Source organism: Artemia franciscana, chromosome 1 (genome assembly GCF_032884065.1).
Source record: "Artemia franciscana chromosome 1, ASM3288406v1, whole genome shotgun sequence".
Taxonomy (NCBI): Eukaryota; Metazoa; Arthropoda; class Branchiopoda; order Anostraca; family Artemiidae; genus Artemia; species Artemia franciscana.
This window is the reverse complement of record NC_088863.1, coordinates 3,557,257-3,578,862: the sequence shown is the minus strand read 5'-3', so window position 1 is coordinate 3,578,862 and position 21,606 is coordinate 3,557,257. Positions and strand designations below refer to the sequence as shown.

Below are 21,606 nucleotides of genomic sequence, written 5' to 3'. Positions count from 1 at the left end.
GACTTTTTTTCCCAAGACAGTGAACGAACAAAACATATTTGAATATTTCGGCCCTATATCTAAGGGCCGTCTTCAGCAAAGAAAATAATAAACAATAACACACTTACAATAAAAGTTCTCAGATAAAAATCCATTTTTTAAAATAACCTAGGTATCATTACTTCTTAACGAAAAGTTCAGCCAAGTCTCAGTCTTGGCTGATATATTCAATCATTTTTGTTCGTTCACTGTCTTGGGAAAAAAGTCCTCATTATTCTCTCTTCTGTGTATATATATATATATATATATATATATATATATCTTCTATATATATAAAAATAAGTTGTCTGTCTGTCTGTGGATGTGTGGATGGATGTGTCAGGTGACGTCACCTGAAAAAACTGGATTAGGTGACGTCAAAACTGAAAAAACTAAAAAAAGGCAAAAACTACAAAAAAAAACTAAAAACTAATAAAAAAAATAAAAAAGCTAAAAAACTAAAAAAACTATAAAGGTAAAAACCAATAAAAAACTAAAAAAAAAACTGAAAAAACTAAAAAAAGGCAAAAACTACAAAAAAAAACTAAAAACTAATAAAAAAAGTAAAAAAGCTAAAAAACTAAAAAAACTAAAAAAACTAAAAAAAGGTAAAAAACTAAAAAAAATAAAAAATAAAAAAAAACTAAAAAAAAGGAAAAAACTGAAAAATAAGCTAAAATAAAGGTAAAAACCAATAAAAAACTAAAAAAAAAAGGAAAAAACTAATAAATGACGACACTCAAAGAGAAAGCGACCAGGACAAAAGGAATGTTCGATTAGCAATCAACAAAGCACCGGGACACAGGGAGTATAAATGACGACCAGGACATAAGTAAAAAAAAAAAAACTATCTATATATATAAAAATAAGTTGTCTGTGGATCTGTGGATCGTGGATCAGGTGACGTCACCTGAAAAAACTGGATCAGGTGACGTCAAAACTGAAAAAACTAAAAAAAGGCAAAAACTACAAAAAAAACTAAAAACTAATAAAAAAAATAAAAAAGCTAAAAAACTAAAAAAACTAAAAAAAGGCAAAAACTACAAAAAAAACTAAAAACTAATAAAAAAGCTAAAAAACTAAAAAAACTAAAAAAAAGGCAAAAACTACAAAAAAACTAAAAACTAATAAAAAAAATAAAAAAGCTAAAAAACTAAAAAAACTAAAAAAAGGTAAAAAACTAAAAAATAAATAACGACCGGGACACAGGGACACAACTACAACGGGGACACCGGGGGAAACAGGGGGATATAAATGACGACCGGGACAAAAAAACTAAAAAGAAATAAAAACTAAAAACTAATAAAAAAAACTAAAAAATCTAAAAATCTAAATAAGCTAAAAAAGAAAAAAAAAGGAAAAAAATAAAGGAGAAAAACAAAACTAAAAAACGAATGTATATACAGACCGGGACACCGGGATACAAATGATGACCGGGACCCGGGACACAGGGAATATAAATGACGACCGGGACACAGGGACACAACTACAACGGGGACACCGGGGGAAACAGGGGGATAACCTGACAATCTATTTATATGCAAAGACAATGGGACAGCAAAGAATGTTGTATATTCGCAAGTTTTACGTAGTTAAAACCATATATATATATATATCTATATTCACAGGTGGGACATAGGGACACAACTACAATGGCGCGTAACTATTATGGCGCGTAACGACTTACGCGCGCGGGGGGGGCTTGGGGGGGGCGCGAAGCGCCCCCACCAACTAGGTGTTGGGGTGGCGCGAAGCGCCACCCCAACAGCTAGTATATATATATATATATATATATATATATATATATATATATATATATATATATATATATATATATATATATATATATATATATATATATCTATTGGGCTGGAGTGGATTGGGCTGGAGTAAGAATTACAAAAAAGGGCAAAATACACTTATTGGTTAATAAATGAAGTAGATCGAACAACAACAGCAACATACTTCCAAAGGATGGTAATTAGAAATGTGGCCATGTGGCTAAAAATGATTATATAAATGTTTCTAAAAGCTTCTCACCGTTTCCAATTATCATTGCAGTAACATTACTGCAACTATAACACATTTTGAAGAATTTTTCATATTTCATAAATCAATAGTTAGCCATATGGAATATAAAATGTGCCATGTGACCAAAAGTGTTTTCAGTTAAAGTTAAATTAAGTCATTTAAGTTAAGTTAAAAGTGTTTAGTTAGCCATATGGACTGTAAAATGTGCCATGTGACCAAAAGTGTTTTCAGTCTTCTATTGCATATGCAGATGACGTTCTTCTTGTTGCCCAGACTCGCCGTGGATTGCTTTCTAATTTTACTATATTAACCAATGAACTATCTAAGATTGGGCTGTCAGTTAATGCGTCTAAATTCGAGTTTATTTGTTTTAATAGCCCTTATGCGGTCGCTCTATTCGTTGCAGGGACTGCAGTTCTACCAAGTTCTTCTTAAGTTAGTTGGCTTGGTCTGTGTTTCGGCCCGATCGAACGAGGCTCTGTTTGGATCGTTTTTTTCACAGGAGAAAATATTTTTACGCCAATTTTTACAAAAAGTATAATTCTCATTTTTGAAAACAATATACACATGCGCAATTGCTACTAATTTTTTTACGCTAAAGTTTTCCAGTTTCCTGGAAACTGGCCATACCTTATACTCGGGGAAAAGTTTGTCTAAGATGAAAAGATTCTAAGTGTGAGGTCGAAAAAACCAACAACAAAATACTTCCAAAGGACGGTAATGCCATGTGGCTAAAAATAATTATATAAATGTTTCTAAAAGCTTCTCACCGTTTCTCCGTTCAGCAGTAATAAGCTTATATTTTTGTTTTAGAGTGCTATTAGGAAACTGGACAGACATTATATAAATGTTCATAATAGTCACACCAGAAAATGTTTGTACGCCAATTTTTACAAAAAATATAATTGTCGTTTTCGAGGAAAAAAATATATATACATGCACAATTATTACTAGTTAAAAAAAAACAACAAGATAAATATTCCTTAAAAAAATGTCAGAGATATCCGGCTTTTTCCGATACAACAATAATTAAAATTTTTAGGACAATCTTTATATTCTAATAAAAGAGTATAAATAATAGAAGAATATTTCCAAGAATAGATCCGATACCTCCAGCAAAATATTCTATTTACAGAATGTTTCCATAAAAGCCTGCTTTTGATCTTTGATAGTTGTTTCCTTTTTCTAATGTCAGCAGTAATAAGCTTATATTTCTTTTAGAGTGCTATTAGGAAACTGGACAGACCTTATACTCAAGGAAAAGCATGTCTAAGATGAAAAGATTCTAAGTGTAAGGTCGGAAAAACCAACAGCAACATACTTCCAAAGGACGGTAATTAGAAATGTGGCCATGTGGCTAAAAATGATTATATAAATGTTTCTAAAAGCTTCTCACCGTTTCCAATCATCATTGCAGTAACATTACTGCAACTATAACACATTTTGAAATTTTTTTCATATTTTATAAATCAATAATTAGCCATATGGAATATAAAATGTGCCATGCGACCAAAAGTGTTTTCAGTTAAAGTTAGCTAAAACTTAAATTAAGTCAGTTAAGTTAAAAGTGTTTAGTTAGCCATATGGACTATAAAATGTGCCATGTGAACAAAAGTGTTTTCAGTCTTCTATTGCATATGCAGATGACGCTCTTCTTGTTGCCCGGACTCGCCGTGGATTGCTTTCTAATTTTACTATATTAACCAATGAACTATCTAAGATTGGGCTGTCAGTTAATGCGTCTAAGTGCGAGTTTATTTGTTTTAATAGCCCTTATGCGGTCGCTCCATTCGTTGCTGGGACTGCAGTTCTACCAAGTTCTTCTTTAGTTAGTTGGCTTGGTCTGTGTTTCGGCCCAACACTTTCCACTACCTGTTCATCCCTAGTGAATCAAGCCGTAAAAAACCTACGCATCGCTTTGCAAATTCCTCCTCCGGCTTCCTAGATGGCACCGAAACAAAAAAATAATTGCTCGATTTGGTTTAATTGATGTGCCTTCTCGGATTCAGTCTTCCAGTGATGATTTATGTAAAAAGACTATCAACTTTATTCACGTTTATGACCCTCTGCAGCCTTTTTTCCATATTGATACTAGTTAATTAGTCCATGTTGTCTTTTGTTAGTTTGATTTTTTTTTCTTCGCTGTTTATCGTTTTTCTTTTTTTTTATTTATAATACTCCGTACTTTGTGTTTTTTTTTTATACTTTTACAGGTAATAAATTTCATTCATTCATTATATTCCTTTTCGGTTATCATAACTATAATATTCCTGAACAAAGTTTTGTAAAACTTTCATCAGCAGAATCTAAGATTATTCATTCATATAATATGTTCGCAAAAGCTTCTTGTAATTATAAACGTGGTCATGTGGCTAAAAATGATTTATTTAAAAGTTTATAAAATCTTACGAACGATTTCAAAATCATCATAGTAACAGTAACACTACTGTAACTGTAACACATTTTAAAGAATTTTTAATATTTCTTGAATGTGTAATTGGCCATGTGGAAATGAAATGTGCCACGTGGCCAAAAGCGTCTTCAGCTCTATCCCTTTTCGGTTATCATTACTATAACATTCCTGTATAAGGTTTTATAGAATTTTCATTAGCAGAATCTAAAATTAGTCATTCATATTAACGGTCATTGGAAATGTGGCCATGTGGCTAAAAACGATTATATAACTGTTTCTAACTCTTTTTAATTATAATTACTGTAACAGAGACATTACTGTTACTGTAACACATTTTGGAGAATTTTTCACATTTCATAAACCCATAATTAGCCATAAAATGATTATTAGCAATAATTAGCCCATAAAATGAGCAATGTGACCAAATCGTTTTCAACTCTATCCTTTTTCGGTTATCAGTACTATACTATTCCCGAATAAAGTTTTGTAGAATTTTTATTAGCAGACTCTAAAATTAGCCATTCATATTATGTGTTTTCTGAAGTTTCTTACTGATGTTTATCAGAAATATGGCTAAAAATGGTTACTGAAATGTTTCTAAGAGTTACTAACCCTTTTCAATTGTCGTTAATACAAAATTATTGCGCATATTTTAAAGAATTCTTTTCCTAAAGCCGAACCAGCCTACCGCAATAAAACCAAAGTAAGTCCTGAAAATAACGGGTTTATGGCCAGTACGAAGAAAAGAAAGAAGACGAACGATCAAACAAATATTTAAATGTTAAAAAACCTGGAAAGAACCTAAAATGAAAAAAGAATAAAGGAAAGTCAAATGTACAATGATTAAAATGTAAAAAGAGGGAAGTGCAACATATTAGGAGTCGCTCATTTATCGTATATTGTACCTCCATGGCAATTACTTGAGTTAGTCAGACTTTTTATCTTTTAATTTTCATTTGAATTTGATTATTCCTTTTCTTAATTATTATGGTTTAAGTTCTTTCCCTTTGTCATCGCTGAGGTGCTGTATTCTGGCGCAAAAACTCCTTTGAATGTTTTTCTTCTTTTTCTCCCTACTGCCATAAACTCGTTGTTTTTTTTTTTTTTTGTTCAAAAATTAGCGGTACCAGGTATAATTAAATATCTGATTTGCCACTAATTTTTTACCGAGGTTTTTAGATGACTATTGAATATTCTTTCGAAAGAGTCAACAGAGAAACTTTTAGGGATAACTTCCTCAGAAAAATCATCGCAGATCGAAGTGCAACGTCGGATGTAGTACAGAGTACGTCAAAGTACTCTGTTATCGGCTTGCTAGCCTCAAGGTAATTCGACCGAGCACTGTGCCTTCATTACTGTCTTGTTGGTCGGACAATTGTTGGCTTAATGCAAGCAAGCTCAAGAGAAGGAGGTGAGTTTAAATCCTTGCTGAAAACAGCCATCGACGCTACGTCAAACTCTCACTAAGCGACTGGAGATAGTCGTGGGAACGACTAAACCTGCCCTATTAACCCTATTTTGGATCTTTTGGAGTGTTTCCAGTGACGTTTTCGACACAAAGGGCATTCATACTCGGCAATGGGTGTGATGCAAGACTTGTACAGTGGGATGATCGAGCTGAGCGGCAGAACGTTTTCACAGCAGTGTTATCTCCAGGTTTCTTGCGCAGGAAGTTCTCACCCGATCGAGGTAGCTGTTTCAAGAGCTCTTTTGTTTTCGATGCACTGAATCTGACTATCGAGGCATCGAGCAACTTTTCCATTTCCAAAAGATCTGTCTGTAGTGGTTTCGAGATTTAAATCTGTAGAATCATTTATATGTCCAGAATCTAGCTAGAATGTCGATCATGCTTTGCTGAAGAATATCGCTTGCGCTACGCTTTGTCTGCTGACTGAATTAGAGACCCAGTCACGAAAAAGAGCAGTCAACCTAAAAGTTGCGCGTCAGATATCAAATCCGAAGGTTGCGGGTTCGAATTTTGCATTAGTCGATTTTTTCATTGGGATGCTTTGTCCGTAGTCCAATTTTTCCTACATTTTTCATGAATTTAGTAAAAAATACTTGAAATAATTCTAATAAATTCTGCTGAAAAATAGTAAAGTATATTACGATTTAATTTGATTGTCGATAGTATAGAATAATTTGTCAGTATAAATAGGCAAAAAGGGTTTGCAAAATGAAATAAAACAGAAGTTGTTAAAAAGATTCTTTTCAAGCCGTCTTGTGCTGTCTTTCAAAGCCTTCTTTTCAAAAAACGTCTTGTGCCAAGCCGATATCATGGCTAATAACTTTTTTCAGTGCATATCAGCTAACTGTCATTAGTGGTATAAAACTGGTAGCAGCCTATTGGTTATGATGCAAGTACTCGAAAAAAAAAGTAGTTCTGATGGAAGTAGCTGCGATATGAATAACCATGATCGGAATAGTGCAGTAAACTCGCAATAAGAGCAATAATGCAGTACCTCGCAATAAAAGTGGCGTTAGAGCAATAAAGCAGTAGCTCGCCATAAGAGTAGTGTTTCAGAAGTAATGTTTGGAGGGCCCGTAGAAGTAATTATGGTTTGAATAGTAGCAGCCATGGCAAGACGTCATGGGAAGTCGTTAGGGCAACCAGTCACAATCAAAGAAAAAATAGAACATTAGTTCCATGGGCAGTAAAAACAATCGTGGTAGAAATTCTTGCAGTAGAAGCTATCATGGTGGGTGTGGTCATGGCATGACCAGTCCTGGCTAGACCATCGGTATTAGTAGGAGTAGTCGTGACTTGGTCAGTCACTGTAGGATCGGATTTAGCAGCGATACAAGTATTTCTATAATACTATATTTTATAATATTACATATTTTAATTATAATATTGTAATATATTACATTTATTATAATATTAATTATAGTATGTCGAGGATGTAAATGACACCTGTGCTGGTTTTTGGTCCCTGAAGCTTCTTAATGCAGGTCAGATAAGAGATTACCAAGCTGCAGTATTTGTGTTTCTGTGTAAGAATGGTTTAGCCCCTGATGTTTTTAAGAGTTTTTATCAAATTAATAGTAACCTGCATAATTATGGAACTAGGCAAAGTGATAATATAGTTGTTGATAAGCTTTGAGATTTCTGGGTTGAACAGATCTGAAGACCCCCTCCTGCCAAACAGAAGTGTTTCCAGAAGGCACATCTTCTAAAGAGCCTTATACTTACTAATCTTTGTCTCTCTCCAGAATTTTGCCCAGTTATCTCTCCTTCCTTTTTTAAAGAAGCTTTTAATTTAGTTCTTTCTTTTGCTCGTCTAAGTCTTGCTTTTTCCTGCAAAAAAGAAAATGACAATTATAGGAAATGAGACGAATTTTGAAAACACTCAAAGGACAGACATATACCTCAAATCCATTAGCATTTTGTATTAGTTCATTTTCATCATTTCAAACAAAACAAATATTTCGACAAGGGAAAAGCTTTGGAATGGTATTTTTTTTAAATAGATTTCGAAAGAACAGATGAGATTTCCTGTAATAGTATCCTAGTTTTTTTTCCTCTTTCAGTCTCTCTAGATAAAAAGAAAATAAATATGTCACAGCACAAGATAAGCTATTCTAGGCAATTAGGGAAATAAGAAAAAAATAAGGGGTTAATGGAGTCAAACCAGAAAATTTGAAATTGATGAAACCAAGTTAATTAGATCTTGTTCTTTTCTAATTACAGAGGTAATTTTACTCAATAGGTATATAGTTCAATTAGCAAAGGTGAATAATATGAATCGTCTTGAAGAAGAAATACGGACAAAAGAGAGACAAAGAGAGCTGAAATAAGGAACGGATATCTATGAGAAGAAATATGGAATAAAGAGAGAGAGAGAAAGAGACGAGAAAATGAGTTTAAAAAAGAAGAAAACACATGTCTGCAAGGGATGTAATTAAACAAACTCCCTAAAAATGTCTACACAATACTATTAAGTAAACGATTGTAAAGCCGTCATCGAGGATGATATAGTCTAGATTTCTTGGATTTTATTCCCAAAAATTTAGTTCCTTCAAATTCCATCACTTGCAATTCTGTTACTTTTATAATGAGCCCCCCCCCTGAAATCCACAATTAAATATATCGGAATTGAAAACTCTAATAGCCTAAAGTGGCCTAGCAAAGGGATAAGCTGGGGGCAATCTTCCTCAAAGTAGAAATTCCCTTACTCCAAAAACCAAAATTCAAAGATTTTGAAAAAAAAGGAAAAGAGAATGCAATAAACTATCTGGTAACATTGTTGCCAAAAGACGACGTAGAGATTAATATTCTCATGGGAGCGCCCTTCCTAAGAATGAAAACATCAAATCATCGAATTAAAACTTTTTTTAAACAACATAATCTTAAGGGTTGGTCTTAAACATAGTAGGGGTAGAGTCTATTAGATAACTAAATATTCTTCCTCTCAGGGATGGATGTTTTGCTTGTTTTATAAAGTTTAGGAATCAGCAAGATCCTAGGATCCTTTGGATCCTAGGTTTTGCCCTGAATATAATTGGAGGGGACTTCAAGATTCCCACACAGGTAATAGGAGGTTCTCAAGGATCTTATCTATGAATTTCAGTAATTTCAATAATGTGTGGTTCCGGCCCATACCTTCAAAAATCTTGAATTTTTACAATTTTCCTTTAATGTCTTACCATCTCCATACATTACCCTATTATTTTATGTCTCGTTTTTCAAACTACCACATCCCCTCCATATCCACCCCGAAACAATCTTCTCCACAGATTCGGTGCCTCCCCATAGGCACCCCATAAGGCTATGTGCCTCCTCAGATTTGGGTCCCTCTAGCAATAGTTTCGTGGATGGCTCAAAATTCAAGATTTCACATAAGCTCATTGGCACTTTTTTTTAAAGTTTACAGAATTATATTGAATTAGCCAAGAAATTGAGTTAGCCAAAGCCATGTCAAACAATTAGCCAGAGCCAAGTCTTCACCAAAGATTTTTTTTTGAAAAACCAGAATCAGATAAATAAAACACAGGGAATCAAGGGTAAACTAAACTCTTTGAATCACATTATATTTACCACGTTCTGTACAAAATAAATCATCTACTTGATTGATGGTGAACAGTTCTATTGCTGCGACGGAAATTCGAATGTAAAGCTCTTTGTATCACTTTGGTTTTGTATAGTAGGACTAATATTCAACGAGGCTTGTTCTAACTGACTCATGATTGATAGTTATGATGCTACCGCTAGAAACGACTGTAATCAGACAGTTCATGGTAAAAAACTGTAAGTAAGGAGCAACTCAGTTCAATAGTAACCGAAACTCTAAAAATGGAATTTTAATGTCAATAGATACATAAAAAAAATCAACTTATTATGGTGATTCCAATTATATAAGATTTGTCAATTGCAGTGCTACCCATCAAGAGTTACGAGCCTGAGAAAATTTGCCTGATTTTTGAAATAGGGGGGAAGACCCCTAGAATTAAAGAAATCTTAATGAAAATCACACATAAGATTCAGCGAACCAGAAAACTCTATTGAAGAAATTTCAAGCTCCTATCTGCAAAAATGTGGAATTTTGCTATTTTTGCCAGAAGACAGATGACGGTTGCGTGTTTATTTTATTATTTATTTTTTTCCAAGGGTGATTGAATCGAAATAATGGTCCTTGAAGATCAAGAGAGGGTGCATTCAAACGGAAATGAGAAGTTCTAGTGCCCTTCTTATGTGACCAAAAAGATTGGAGGGCTACTGGGCCCCCTCCCACGCCCATTTTTCCCAAAAACAATCTGATCAAAAGTTTAAGATAGCCATTTTGTTCGGTATAGTTGAAAGATCTGATAATTATGTCTTTATATGTAAAATGACCCCCCACAGTTAGTGGGGAGAGGCCTGTAAGTTAAGAAATTCGCCTATTACTTACGAATAGTATTTGTTATTGGGAAGCATACAGACATTTTTCTGGGGGGTTGTGCTTGGGACGGATTCCTATAGGGAGAATCTTCCTTGAGGAGGAAAATATCTAAGGGTGAATATTCCGGGGGAAATGTTAAACTGGGGGGATTTGACAGAATTACTATACAAAATTCTTTTTAATTGTCTTGCATTCTCTTTGCCAATTTTTTCATGTGGAGATGTTCCAGTAGAATTATCCAGGGACTTTTTTCCGCGTGTTCTGATTTCCAGGAAATAATTTCCACGGAAGGGGGCATTTCTGGAGTGATCAAGAAATCGATTAGAGGTTTAAGTCTTATTCAAATGAAAGAATAGTATGGAAAATTTTTCAGGCGGAATCATCTGCAAGCAATTTTACAGGGAGGGGGATTCTCAGCGAGGATGGAACTGTCTGGAGTGAATTTGACGGGAGGGGGGTGTACTTTACATTGGAATAAATTTCCACGGAGGAATTTTCCACGAGGGGGAGGAATACGTTTTATAGAAGATGAGCCAGATTTACCCGCATTATTTGAAAAATCGAACAAAAACTATTGCATATATGAAGGGTTGTCTCCTCCTCAATACCTTACTTTTTACTCTAAAGGTTGACTGTTTACTAAAACTGAAACACAGGGTCGTTTAATTAGAATAAGAAGTTTTTTAAAGGTGCTGACAGCTTTAGCGTAAAGAGCGAGGTATTGAGGAGGGGGCAACCCTTCATATCCTGAATAAATCTGCCAAAATTGATATGCAAATTTTGTTTTAATTTTGTCATGGACGGTGAGCTAAATTCGAACCTGCATTAGTTGAAAAACGTTCAGAAATTAAATAAAAAACAAGTTTTTTTTCCTGAAAGTAAGGAGCGACACTAGAACTTAAAACGAACAGAAATTATTCTGTATATGAAAAGGGCTGTCCCCTCCTCAACGCCTCGCTCTTTATGCTTAAGTTTTTATTGTTTTATAAAGTAGAATTGTGACAAAGAGTCAACTTTAGGGTAAAGAGTGGTGCGTTGAGGAGGGGACAGTCCTTTTCGTATAGGGAATAATTTCTGTTAATTTAAGTTCGAATATCGCTTCTTACTTTCAGTTAAAACAAAACTTTTTTTTAATTTAATAAGAACAAAAGGTGACCTAAGAACCAAGGCTTGTTGCAAGTAATAATATATACAGAAGTGTGGAATAAAACTTGAGTTGGCGAAGGAGGTGAATAGATGTTATCCAAATAAAAGGAAAGATCAAAGAGGACCAGAAGGTATCCTAGGAGAATCGGCCAAATGCTTTGGGGGCGCAATTTTATGGCTGTTTTTTGAAAAACGTCCTGGACATTATTGGAAGGGATAAGATACTTTCATTAAGAAATCTCTAATTATTTAAAAAATTGGCCTCGCTTGATGTTATTAGAGAAAACCTCAATATTGAGCTATTCATACGCACAAACAAGTCTGGCTAGCCAAACTGAACAGGCTAAAGAAGATTCATATGGGCTTTCTTATGTAATTAAATAAAAAAAAACTAGTCTTTTAACTGAAAGTAAGGTCCGACATTAAAACTTAAAACGAACGGAAATTACTCCGTACATGAAAGGGCCTGTTCCCTACTAAACGCCCCGCTCTTCATGCTAAAATTTCACTCTTTCTCTCGATTCTACTTTATTAAACAGTAAAAACTTCAGCGTAAAGAGTGGGGCGTTGAGAAGGGAACAGGCCTTTTCATACACGGAGTAATTTCTGTTCGTTTTAAGTTTTAATGTCGCTCCTTACTTTCGATAAAAAAAAGCTTTTTTTTATTTAATTTCTGAACGTTTTTAAATAAAAACATGTTTGATTTTGGTTCTCCGCATATAAATTATTAAATGAAATTTGCATATTAATTCTTTCTATTTGTCTAGATGGCTTTCTCTTAGTTTTGATAAGACGATTTTGAGAAAAAAGGGGTGGGGGAGGAAGCCTAGTTGCCCTCCAATTTTTCGGTTATTTAAAAAGGCACTAGAACTTTTAATTTTTAACGAACGTTTTTATTAGTAAAAAATATACGTAACTTAAGAATTAACTTACGTAACGAACTTCTATATTCGTATATTTTTATTATGTATATGAGGGGGTTTTTTCCCTCGTTAATACTTCGCTCTTTACACTAAAGCTTAAATTTTGTCCCAATTCTTTAAGAATAACCCCTGAATCAGAAAGGCCGTAGAATAAATAGTTGAAATTAGTGAAAATATTTTAGCGTAAAGAGCGAGGTATTTAGGAGGAGAAGAACCCCTCATATGCGTAATAATCTCTGTTCGTTTTAAGTTTTAATGCTGCTCCTTATTTTGAGTTGAAAGAACTTTTCATATTTATTTTGTCATTTTTTTTATAATAATGCTAGAAAATCCTCCGCCCCTTTCATCGAATTTCTCTTCCCCCATGATATATTCCTCCAAAAAAGATCATCCCACATAGTCCTCTCCCCTCAACCCCCCCAAATCAAAAAAATCCCCATGAAAACGTCAGTACTAGGATTTATAGCGCCAAAAAAGTTCTGATTTATTCAACAGTCCTTCGATTAAAATGAATCAAGTTTTTGAAATACTTATAATAAAAAAGAAGAAGGTAGAAATACACTGGAAAGAAAAATTCCAAGAATGAAGCGGCTTTTGTCTGTCTTACAGAAGAAAGACTTTTACCTTTGAATTTAACTGAAAAATCGGCAAGTAAAGCCTTTAATTATATCTTATGTGTTTTTATCAGACAAATTCAATTCAGTTGAAACTTCAGTTACAAATACACTTTTTTCGGAATATAAGAAATAAAAAATTGCATTTCTAGAAGCTTCTTAAAAAAATCAAATGAAAAAATTAATCGAATAAACTTTTGCGTCTTTAACAATGATTTTGTTTTAATTTATCTCAATAAAATATTAAACGAAAATTGTAAAACAACTTGTTTGCTCATAGTAGACAAATAAACGATTAAATTTAAGGAAATTAATGCAATTTATTTTTTCTTGTTTTAATTTTTTTTCACAATTTGAATATCTTCTGTAGCTCGGATTGAAAAAAAGAACAAAACCAGCAAAATATTTTTTATGTAGCCTAGGGCTATGTACCAAAGCAAATTTGCCAAATGGGATATCTTGAATACAGGGGTCGATCAAGAGCAAAATCTTGGATAGGGAAACATGACAAAGGTTTATAAATTGACAAATTTATTCTAAAAAAGAGTTAAAAAAACAGGGAAAGAGGGCGCAAGAAAATCTTGAGGGAGCCCAGGGTCCCCCGGCCCCCAAGATCCGCCGGTGGTTGAATAGGGTTAGAGTTGAATTAAAACAGGAATTGAGTTTGATTGAAGGAGTTTTGATTGAAACGAGATTGATTGAACGACGATTGAATTGATTGATGGTTTCAAATGAATTGATTTGAACAGGATTGATTTTAAAGGGAGTTGAGATATATAGGTTTAAGTTGATCCGGGGGATGAATTAAATGTACTTCATCAAAGGTATGGTAGTAATTGAAGAAACAATGAGAATAGTCAAGAATATAATAAATATCACGATCTGGAGAATCTTTAGTCAAACAGTTTATTTTAACGATCTGTAAGTAGGAAGCGACTGGAATCAATAGCAACAGGAACTCTAAACAAGAGCTAAGGGCTCATATGGCACTTGTGATGAGGTCGGAAGAGCCAGGAGCCAAGAGCTCATATGGTATGAGCTCTAGCAAAATTCTAAAGATCAATAGATTGATTTAAAAGGGAAATCACAGGCTTAATGCCGGTCGGAATTTAAAATAAGAACTCAGAGTCACGAGGTCCTTCTAAATATCAAAATTCATTTAGATCCAATCACCCACTCGTAAGTTAAATATACCTCAATTTTTCTAATTTTTCCTCTCCCTTCAGCCCACCACATGGTTGAATCGAGGAATACAACTTTATCAAGTCAATTTGTGCAGCTCCCTGACACGCCTAAAAATTTTCATCGTCCTAGCACGTCCAGAAGCACCAAACTCGCCAAAGTATTAAATACCATTTCCTAGATCCCCCAAAGAGAGCGGATTCAGTCCATTTACGTCAATCACGTATCTACGACATTTGCTTATTCTACCCACCAAGTTTCATCCTGATCTCTCCACTCTATGCGTTTTCCAAGATTTCTGGTTTCCCCTTCCAACTCCCCCAATGTCAACAGATATGGCCAGGATTTGAAATAAGAGCTTTGTGACATGATTTCCCTCTAAATATCAATTTTCATTAAGATCCGGTCACCCGTTCTTAAGTTAAGAATTCCTCAATTTTTCTAATTTTTCCAAATTAACAACCCCCAGCTCCCTCAAAGAGAACGGATATGTTCCAATTATGTCAATCACGTATCTATGACTTGTGCTTATTCTTCCCGTCACGTTTCATCCCGATCTCTCCACTCTAAGTTTTTTCCAAGATTTCCGGTTTCCGAGATTTCTGTTTCCCCCACCAACCCTTTATCTCCCCAGATCCGATTTGAATTGAAAATGGAGCATCTGAGACGTAAGATTCTTCTACATATCAACTTTCATTAAGATCCGATCACCTATTCGTAAGATACCTCGATTTACACGTTTTCCAAGAATTCCACTTTCCCCCTCCAACTCCCCCCAATGTCACTGGATCTGGACGGGATGTAAAATGAGAGTTCTAAAGCACAAGATCCTTCTAAATATCAAATTTCATTAAGATCTGATCACCTGTTCGTAAGTTACAAATACCTCATCTTTTCTATTTTTTTTCGAATTACTCCCCCCTCCAACTCCACCAAAGAGAGCGGATCCGGTAAGGCTATGTCAGTCACGTATCTTGCTTATTCTTCCCACCTTGTTTTCATCCTTGAGTTTCATCCTGATCTCTCCGCTTTAAGCGTTTTCCAAGATTTCTGGTTCCCCCCTCCCCAATGACATTCGATCCAATCGGGATTTAAAATAAGATACCTGAGTTACGAGGTTCTTCAAATAAGGAATTTCATTAAGATCCGATCACTCCTACGTAAGTTAAAAATACCTAATTTTTTCAAATTTTTCAGAATTAACCCTCCCCCCAACTTCTCCAAAGAGAGCGGATCCGTTCCGGTTATGTCAATCACGTATCTAGGACTTGTGCTTATCTTTCCCACCAAGTTTCATCCCGATCCCTCCACTCTAAGCGTTTCCCAAGATTTTAGGTCCCCCCAACTCCCCCAATGTCACCGGATCCGATCGGAATTTAAAATAAGAACTCTAAGACACGATATCCTTCCAAACATCAAATTTCACTAAGATCCGATCACTCCTGCGTAAGTTAAAACACCTTATTTTTTCAGATTTTTCAGAATTAGCCCCCCCAACTCCCCCAAAGAGAGCAGATCCGTTTTGGTTATATCAATCACGTATCTAGGACTTCTGCTTATTTTTCCCGCTAAGTTGCATCCCGATCCCTCCACTATAAGCATTTTCCAAGATTTTAGGTTCCCCCCAACTTTCATTAAGATCCGATCACCCGTCCGTAAATTAAAAATACTTCATTTTTTCTATTTTTTTCCAAACTAACCGGGCCTCCACTCCCCCCAGATGCTCAAATCAGAGAAATCGACTATTTCTAATATAACTTGTCCGGTCCCTTATATGCCTGCTAAATTTCATCGTCCTAGCTTATCCAGAAGTGCCTAAACTAGCAAAACCGGGACAGACAGACAGACCGACAGACGGACCGACAGAATTTGCGATCGCTATATGTCACTTGGTTAATACCAAGTGCCATAAAAATGGAATTTTGATATCAACAGAAAAATCAAAAGAATTATCTTATTATACTGATTCCAAATATGTAAAATTCATTAAGTTTAGTGTTATCCATCAAAAGCAACGAGCCTGTGAATATGTGCCTGAAATTAAATAAAGAACCAGGTTTTTCTTAAAACTAAAAATAAGGAGCAGCATTAAAACTTTATAGGAACAGAAACTGGTCCGTATATGAAGGGGTTAACCCCTCCTTTTCTCAATACCTTGCTCTTTACGCTAAAGTCTGAATGTTTACCCCAATTTTATGAGAACAGCTCCTGAAACCCAAATTGCAATAATTAGATTAGGAAATTTTTTTAAGGAGCAAGGTGTTTAATTAGAATGGGAAGCTTTTTTAAAAGTGCTAAAAGCTTTAGTGTTGAGAACAAGGTATTGAGGAGGTGGGGCTACCCCTTCATATACGGAATCACTTCTGTTCGTTTTGAGTTTTAACGTTGCTTCTTACCATTAAAGAAAAACTTGTTATTTTAAAATTAAATCTGAAATCAATTAATAAAAAAAAGATGCTTGGTGTTTTGCGAATTTTTATACCACATTTCCTGCATTCAATTTGGTAAATAATGCTGAACTTAAAAATACATAGTAAATGTTATATGTATAAGGCAGTATGCAGGAATATATTTTGAAGAGCTTACGCTAGGAGAAAACCGGATAATCATAAGGGAAAAAGTTCGAATCGTAGTATTTTTAGATGAACTCCTTGTGTAAATACGAGCAAAGGAAGTTTTCGAGTAAAGGAGGGCAATTTTTGGGGGGAGGGGGGATTGAACTCTGACAAAAAATAATAAGCAAATTATACGAAAGTAATACCAGAAGATCTCGGGTGGGGACGGGGATACCAAGGCATCCCTCAGCTTACTTGCCTGGCCTGAACCATTGTAGCATTTATTGTACAATTTTTGATCTAATAGCCTACTTTTGTTCTTCTTAAAGGATAACAATGAGAGCAAAGTTACAATATTTCTCAAGACTTAAAGAAAAAAAAATTCTATTCTTGATTTGGGCGCGATCTTCACTTAGATTTTGCAAATCTATCATGCAAAAAAATTAAAATCAACCTTAGCCTAAAAATATATCAAGTTAAAAAAAATTCTAAGCGGTCTCAGCCTTGGTCCTAATGGGACTCAGGCCTGGTTTCTATCCCGCTGCCTTTCACTCTCGTCAGCGGTTTTGGAATAGAAGTCAAGTACTATATCCTCTTTCTTACAAACACCTTTCTGTTAATTGACATAATTTCATTTTGCAAAACTTTTCAGCTAAAACTAGTTTTTCTAACAACAACCAAAGAAGATAATTTTCTCATTAAGCAAGGAAACACAGAAAAAAAGTCCAATGCTGAATCTGCATTTGGGACAGAATAAATGATTTGCTAGTTTTCCAGGCCATAGAAAGCTAAAGCCGTCACGAATAGTTTGCTTTTCTGAATACTAAAATGCCGTTTGATCTTCAGAACTGGACATCCAAATTATACATGACCCCATTTCTGTCCCCTTAGGGGATACAAGAACTAATTTTAGTTGCCACATGTATATCCTGCAAGGAAAAGGAAAGCCACTTAAAATTAGCAAAACAAAATTTGAAAGCTATACGTACTGCCCAAAATAAGTCCTCAATAAAAAAATTGCGTTCTCAACCAAAAACTTTTATTTTAAACTCTTCAGCTTTTTAATCCAGGGGTTTTTGGGGAAGTGGCTCCCCCATCTCTTATTTTTGCTATTCAATACTTTTCTTATGATTGACCTGGTTATAATAATAATTCATGTTTGTTTTTTATTTCATTTATTAATAATTTTGGAGACCGCATTTGCTAAGAATAACATAACAAGAAAACTTAAGATAACAAAGAAAAACGAGGTAAAGCCAAGCCAGTAAAAAGAGAAAGAAATACAAATTTTTCGGTTCAGACCTCCACCCGACGTCATTATAAGTATACAAGGCTTGCGATTCAAAGAGGATATTTAGTATAAATCCTACAATGGCAGAAAAAACAGCCGAAGAATCAAATCGTGCGAGAAATTTTAGCATAAATCCTACGATGGCAGAAGAAACAGCCGAGGAAGCGGCTCAAAGAGATAATGCCAAAAGGCTTGCGGCTAAAAGAGAAAGTAAGAAAAGAAAACGTGCCGAGAAATCACAAGAACAACGTGAAAACAAGCTTGCGGCTCAAAGAGATAATGCCAAAAGAAAGCGTGCCGAGGAATCACAAGAACAACGTGAAAACAGGCTTGAGGCTCAAAGAGATAATGCCAAAAGAAAGCGTGCCGAGGAATCACAAGAGCAACCTGAGAATTATCGCCTGGCATTCAGGTACAGCCCAGTCGATGATTATAGCTTGAGTAGATGTGTTCAAATCGGGACTATGTCTAAAATTTGTCCCTATTGCAAGGCCTTGAAATTTAATGGTGAAACAATGGGAATGTGTTGCGCCTCAGGAAAAGTTAAACTTCCTCAACTGGCTGCACCACCAGAGCCATTGAAGACTTTGCTTACTGGAACTACGTCAGAATCTAAGCGTTTTTTATTAAACACTAGCAGTTGGTCTGGCGCTTCGCACCCCCCAAGCTCCCCCGCGCGCGTAAGTCGTTACATGCCATATTAGTTTCGCGCCATTGTAGTTGTGTCCCTGTGTCCCACTTGTGAATATATATATATATATATATATATATATATATATATATATATATATATATATATATATATATATATATATATATATATATATATATATATATATGTTTTTAACTACGTAAAACTTGCGAATATACAACATTCTTCGCTGTCCCATTGTCTGTGCATATAAATACATTGTCAGGTTTACCGACTCTTGAACATGCAACATATAATTGTCCATGGGAAAACAATCCGTATTCAGATCTATACTGCATTTTTCTAATAATTGCCCTTGAGCTTTGTTTTTGGTGACTGCTAATCGAATATTGTCCCCGTATCCCCGTCGTCATTTATATATCCCCCCTGTGCCCTTCCGGCGTCCCCGTTGTAGTTGTGTCCCTGGGTCCCGGTCGACATTTGTGTCCCGGTGTCTCGGTCTGTAATTTCTCTTTGAGTGTCCCAGTCGTCATTTATATTCCCTGTGTCCCGGTCGTCATTTGTGTCCCGGTGTCCCAGTCTGTAATTTCTCTCTGAGTGTCCCGGTCGGCATTTATATTCCTTGTGTCCCGGTCTGTAACGTCATAAAGTCTTCAATGGCTCTGGTGGTGCATCCAGTTGAGGAATTTTAACTTTTCCTGAGGCGCAACACATTCCCATTGTTTCACCATTAAATTTCAAAGCCTTTCAATAGGGACAAATTTTGTGTGTTTGTCTCTCTCTCCCTCTCTCTCTCTCTCGCGCACTATGCCTGTGTATCTGATATGCAGTTTGCTTGTCAGTCTCATTATGCCTGTGTGCCTGAATGGGTGTTTGCATGTTTCCGCGCTGGTCTTTGTGTTTGTATGTCTGACTCAGTGTTGTTGTAGGTGTTTTGTCTCATTCTCTCAGTAGGCCTGTCTGAGCGGGTGTTTGAATGTTTCCATGTCTGTCTTGGTGTGTTTGTGTGTCTGACTCTGTGTGTTTGTAGGTATTTTTTGGCTCTCTCTCACTATAACTGTGTGTCTGAGCGGCTGTTTGATTGTCTCTCTCACTTCACCATACCTGTGTGTCTGAGCGTGTGTTTACATGTTTCCTTAAATGTCTTTGTGCGTTTGTGTGTCTGATTCTGTATGTTTGTAGGTGTTTTTGTCTCTTTCTTTCCCTCTCTCTCTCTCTCTCTCTCTATCTATCTATCTATCTCTCTCTCTCTCTCCCCCCTCTCTCTCTCTCTCATTATGCCTGTGTGTCTGAACAGCTGTTCCCAGTCTCTCTCACTATGCTTGTGTGTCTGAGCGGCTGTTTCCTGTCTTTCTCACTATTCCTGTGTGTCTGAGCGGGTATTTGCATGTTTCTGTGTCTGTCTTTGTGTGTTTGTGTGTCTGAGCCTGTGTGTTTGTAGGTCTCTTTCACTATGCCTGTGTGTCTGAGCGGATGTTTGCATGTTTCTGTGTCTGTCTTTGTGTGATTTATGTCTGACTCTGTTTGTCTGTAGGTGTTTTTATATCTCTCTCTCTCCTCCTCTCTTACTATGCCTGTGTCTCTTAGCGGCTGTTTGCCTGTCTCTCTCACTATGCCTATGTGTCTAAGTGGGTGTTTGCATGTTTCCGTGTCTGTCTTTGTGTGTTTGTGAGTCTGACTCTGTGTGCTTGTAGGTGTTTTTGTCTCTCTCTCTCACTATGCCTATGTGTCTGAGCGACTGTAGGCTTTTCTCTCTCACTATGCTTGTGCGTCTGAGTGGGTGTCTGAATGTTTTTGGTTCTGTCTGTGTGTCGGACTCTATGTGTTTGCAGACGCTTTTGTCTCTCTCTCCCTCACTAAGCATGTGTGTCTGACTGGCTGTTTGCTTGTCTCTCTCACTATGCCTGTGTGTCCGAATGGGTGTTCGCATGTTTCTGTGTCAGTTTTTGTGTGGTAATGTTTCTGACTCTGTGTGTTCGTAGGTGTTTTTGTCTCTCTCTTTCACAATATACCTGTGTGTCTGAGCGGCCTTGCCTGTCTCACTATACCTGTGTATCTGAGCGGTGTTTTCCAAGTTTCTTTTTTGTAGGTATTTTGCTCCCTCTCTCAATGTGCTTGTGTGTGCGAGTGGCATTTTGCTTGTCTCTCTCACTATGCCTGAATGTCTGAGCGGATGTTTGCATGTTTCAATGCCTGTCTTTGTATTTGTAGGTGTTTTTGTCCCTCTCTCCCTCTCCCTCTGTTACTGTGTCTCTTAGCGGATGATTGCCTGTCTCTATCACTATGCAAATGTGTCTGAGCGGGTGTTTTATGTTTCCGTGTCTGTCTTTGTGTGTTTGTGAGTCTGACTCTGTGTGTTTGTAGGTGTTTTTGTCTCTCTCTCTCTCTCTCTCTCTCACTATGCCTATGTGTCTGAGCGAATGTAGGCCTTTCTCTCGCTATGCTTGTGTCTCTGTTTGTGCGTCTGCATGCTTTTGGCTCTGTTTGTGCGTCTGTTTGTCGGACTCTGTGTATCTGCAGGCGTTTTTGTCTCTCTCCCTCTCTCTCTCTCCTTCACTATGCCTTTGTGTCTGACTGGCTGTTTGCTTGTCTCTCTGGCTATGCCTGTGTGTCTGAATGGGTGTTTGCATGTTTCCGTGTCAGTTTTTGTGTGGTAATGTTGCTGACTCTGTGTGTTCGTAGGTTTTTTGTCTCTCTCTTTCACAATATACCAGTGTGTCTGAGCGGGTGTTTACTTGCCTCTCACTATGCCTGTGTATCTGAGCGGGTGTTTCAAAGTTTCTGTGTCTGTTTTGGTGTGTTTGCGTGTCTGATTCGGTATGTTTTTAAAGGTATTTTGGTCTCTCTCACTCTATGTGCTTGTGTGTGCGAGTGGCTTTTTGCTTGTCTCTCTCACTATGCC

At 36.1% G+C, this 21,606-nt stretch overlaps 1 protein-coding gene across 1 annotated transcript in view; it reads right to left on the bottom strand.

The window, feature by feature from the left end:
• LOC136033684 (uncharacterized) overlaps positions 1-21,606 on the bottom strand; it is a gene marked incomplete in the record, with an annotated part of 93,229 nt that overhangs the window by 46,406 nt on the left and 25,217 nt on the right. The window contains 1 exon segment of the mRNA XM_065714534.1: positions 7,656-7,760. Coding sequence (XP_065570606.1) covers positions 7,656-7,760 — 105 coding nt within the window.